At 33.4% G+C, this 3,598-nt stretch overlaps 1 protein-coding gene across 1 annotated transcript in view; it reads left to right on the top strand.

Annotated features, from left to right (window-relative positions):
* Window positions 1–3,533: 3,533 nt before the first annotated feature.
* Window positions 3,534–3,598, top strand: part of LOC102758312 (ubiquitin-conjugating enzyme E2 E2) — a 235,309-nt gene continuing 235,244 nt past the window's right edge. The window contains 1 exon segment of the mRNA XM_006754665.2: window positions 3,534–3,598. This exon segment is cut by the window's right edge and continues 2 nt beyond it. Coding sequence (XP_006754728.1) covers window positions 3,538–3,598 — 61 coding nt within the window. The 5' untranslated portion in view covers window positions 3,534–3,537.

Below are 3,598 nucleotides of genomic sequence, written 5' to 3'. Positions count from 1 at the left end.
ATGTTTAGAAACTAAGTTTTACACTGAGTCCAAAGTAAAAGTATATATTGAAATATCTTAATATCTTTGAAACTATCATTGATCAGTAGCTCTATTTATAGACCTGGAATTTAAATTTATCTTCCCTCTAGATTAGATGTTTGGATCAAAGTAGCTATTTAGGAACTCATCTTAAAGAAAATTTTAAAATGATGCGTTTAGAAAACATTTAAAGAGTTTTTAAAATTTTTATTTATTGATTGACTTTTTGAGAGAGAGAAACATCGATTTGTTGTTCCACTTATTTATGCATTCATTGGTTGATTTTTGCTTGTACTCTGACCTGCTATCAAACCTGAAATCTTAGTGTCTGGGGAGGCCACCCTAACCAACTGAGCTACCGGGCCAGGGCAAAAGAGTTTTAATTCAGGAATTTTTATTCATTTGCACTTTAGACAAACACCAGCTTCATATTTATAACTAATTAAAATGCTTATAGACTATTTTTTTTTCATAAAAATAAGTTTGCCGCTTGGATGGTGCAGTAATTTTTTTAACACTTTTTCTGTAATTAGTCATTCAAAAAACAAACCTAGCAGAAATTTGCCTTGCTTTCGATATTTGAAAAAGATATGAATACTTTCTTTCTAAAAGGTTCTGTAGTGGTTATTAGTGACCTCAGATGAATTTACCATTCCTAGGTGAAGATTTGGATGAAATAAGTATCTTGTGTCAAAAATGGAAGGATTTTTTTTCCTTTATTCTGAAACTATATAAGTTATACATCTATTTGGGTATTTTAAATAGTATTTTTAATAGTCCTCTGCTATTCTGGAGCAGTTGATGAAATTTGGGTTTCAGTTTATAGCTCATATTAATTATATCACTGAATATTATATACACATGGCATTGTTAGATAGTATATAAATGCACATAAATAAGAATATTAAGAAAAATATGTAACTTTATAACTAATGAAATGTACAAATATAATGAAACTCTAGACATAGTTTATTAAACCGAAGCTCCAGCTTTCATAACAAATAATTTTATTTCATTTATTAGGTTTCCATATATTTATCATGTAATGAATTGCTTCTGGTTTAAGATGTACAAAGTGATTTCTCACTCGTTTCACATTGCTTAAAATATTGCCGGCAGCATTTTGTAATATCCTAGGGCCTTTCCCTGAGAATTTTTCTCTTTCTGACTCCATGCACATCTGCCCTATCTAAATACTATTATGTATATACTTACAAGGTTTTAAACTTCTGATATATTGTAACTGAAAGATGTGAGCTGAGAACAATCTTGAGTCCAAGGATGAGAATGAAAATGACATAAAAGTGAAGAAAAAAAAGTGAGAAATGTGTTAGGACTGTTAGAGCTAGACGTGAAACATACTGATATAAAATTTCAATATTCTATTAAGTGACATTAATAGATTAAAGTTTCATATTAAGTGCTCATAAAAGATGTCACAGCTGCGGAGACTGATGCTCTCCATTTACAGACGAGGTAGAAAAGCAGTCAGATTTCCCTGTCAGTGTTTCAGAGCTGCTTGGACAGACCTATTTTGGTTTGGCTTGGGGGGTCGGGTAAGAGAACTGTTGGAGTTGAGAGGGGTGGTGGTGGTGTATTTGTGTGATAGCTCATTGAAAGCATTCCGTGTTTTCTTTGGACCCTTCACCTCTCTGTGCTTCCTGAATTTTTCATTCTCTTGCAATGCTTTTTGGTTTGTCTTGCCATAAAAATTTCAATCCATTAAAGGTCTATAATATGAAATCTCTTTGATAGAGCAAGCTACAAGTTGAATCTTTGGTGATGATGAGTTTTCATCATTGTCAACTAGCTATACATTTGGACTAATTATAATAAAAAACAGTGCTTTATTTGAGGCATCCTTTACATTTTAATAATTATCCTTGATTAAATCAAATATAGTTTATTTCAAGTCCTAATTTGGTTAGGAGAAATACAGTATCTTTTCAAAAGGAATTTGTTCCATTTATTTGTGATTTTTAAAGGTATATTTTGTGTTAAGGTCACTTCTTATAGGTAAGTAGTTTAGTTTTTTTGTTGTTTAAGAGGAGTGCTTGAGAAGGTAGTTATATTGCGCTCAAAGTGGTTATTAAGTGACAGTAATGTGGTGAGCAAGGGGCCTTTTTAGAGTCTACATCAGCTTTGTCAGTTTAGTTTTGGATTTGTCAGTACACTCTAAGCTAGTTGGGTCTTAAGGGATGTATTCTAGTATTCAAATTCAGGAATTAATTATGATAGAATGACATATGAAAGGAGATATTCCTTTTCACTTCAGTTTTTTTTTTTATGTCTGCTATTTAGATTATAACAGCTACTTGTGTATCAAGGTACTGAGGAAATTGAGTTGGCAATCAGAACTGCTTGGGGAACATGAACTCAGAGCAAAGGGAATTTGAAAGCCTTGAGGTATATTTCATTCAGACTGGAGGGAAAAAAAGGAATCCTTCAGTGTCTTAATACAGTCTCCACCTCTTGTGAAGCATGGTTGCTGGTACATTGCTGGATCAATGCTGACCCCTTGATATGGTTCAGTTTTTATTTAGAATCATGCAGGCCTCTGTGTTCTTCTGTTATCACAAAGGTTACTGAAAATGATCTATTAGTTGAAAGATTTTAACCTTAGCCCTGTCCTGAGCATGCGTTCATTGTATGTGGATGGGAAGGTGTCTCTCGTTTTCCTGTTTCTGTAGCTGACTTTTATTAACCCAATTGTGTTTAGCAAGTTAGTTTACCCATTAGACCAAATTTCTCATGTTTGTGGGACCAAATTGCTTAGCACAGAGCCTAGTGGAAAGTGGGCCCTCATTTTTTTATGGTAATGGCTTTATTGAGTATAATTCACATGCTATAAAATTCACCCTTTTAAAATGTATAACTCAGTGGTTTATAGAGTACGTACAGTTGTGCAAGATCACCATTATCTAATTTCGGAACATTTTCACCACCCCAAAAGGAAATTTTGTACCTATTAGCAGTTCTTCCCCATTCTTCCCTCACTCTTAGTCCCTGGCATCCACTCATCAACTTTCCTGTCTCTGTGGATTTGCTATTTCTGGACATTCATATAAGTGGAATCATACTGTTTAGGGTCCTTTGTGACTGGCTGCTTTCACTTAGCATATTTTTTCAAAGCTCACCCATGTTGTAGCATGTGGATATTGTGCTTCATTCCTCTATGTGGCTGAAGACTATTATGTGGATATATCACATTTGGTTTATTCATTCATCAGTTAGTAGAAATTTGAATTTTTTTCTCTTTTTGGCTGTATGAATAATGTTGCTGTGAACATTTTGTGCATATATTTTATATGTTTTCATTTCTCTTCTCAGTATATTTTCAGTGAATGAAAGTTTTGTTAATTCCCAAAGCTCTTGTAAATGACCAATTTGTTCATTTTATATTAGCATTACTTGTTCTACTTTGAGGCTCATTTCCTCTCTATTTTCGAGGCACCTTGTTAATAGTTTTCCCATAACTAAATAAATGCTTTTTGCTTCTTTAAATTAGGATCTAAAATGTCCACTGAGGCCCAAAGAGTTGATGACAGTCCCAGCACTAGTGGAGGAAGTTCTGATG

This window comes from Myotis davidii, unplaced genomic scaffold, assembly GCF_000327345.1.
Source record: "Myotis davidii unplaced genomic scaffold, ASM32734v1 scaffold192, whole genome shotgun sequence".
Classification (NCBI taxonomy): domain Eukaryota; kingdom Metazoa; phylum Chordata; class Mammalia; order Chiroptera; family Vespertilionidae; genus Myotis; species Myotis davidii.
The sequence above is the reverse complement of the archived record's forward strand: the minus strand, read 5'-3'. Positions and strand labels throughout refer to the sequence as shown.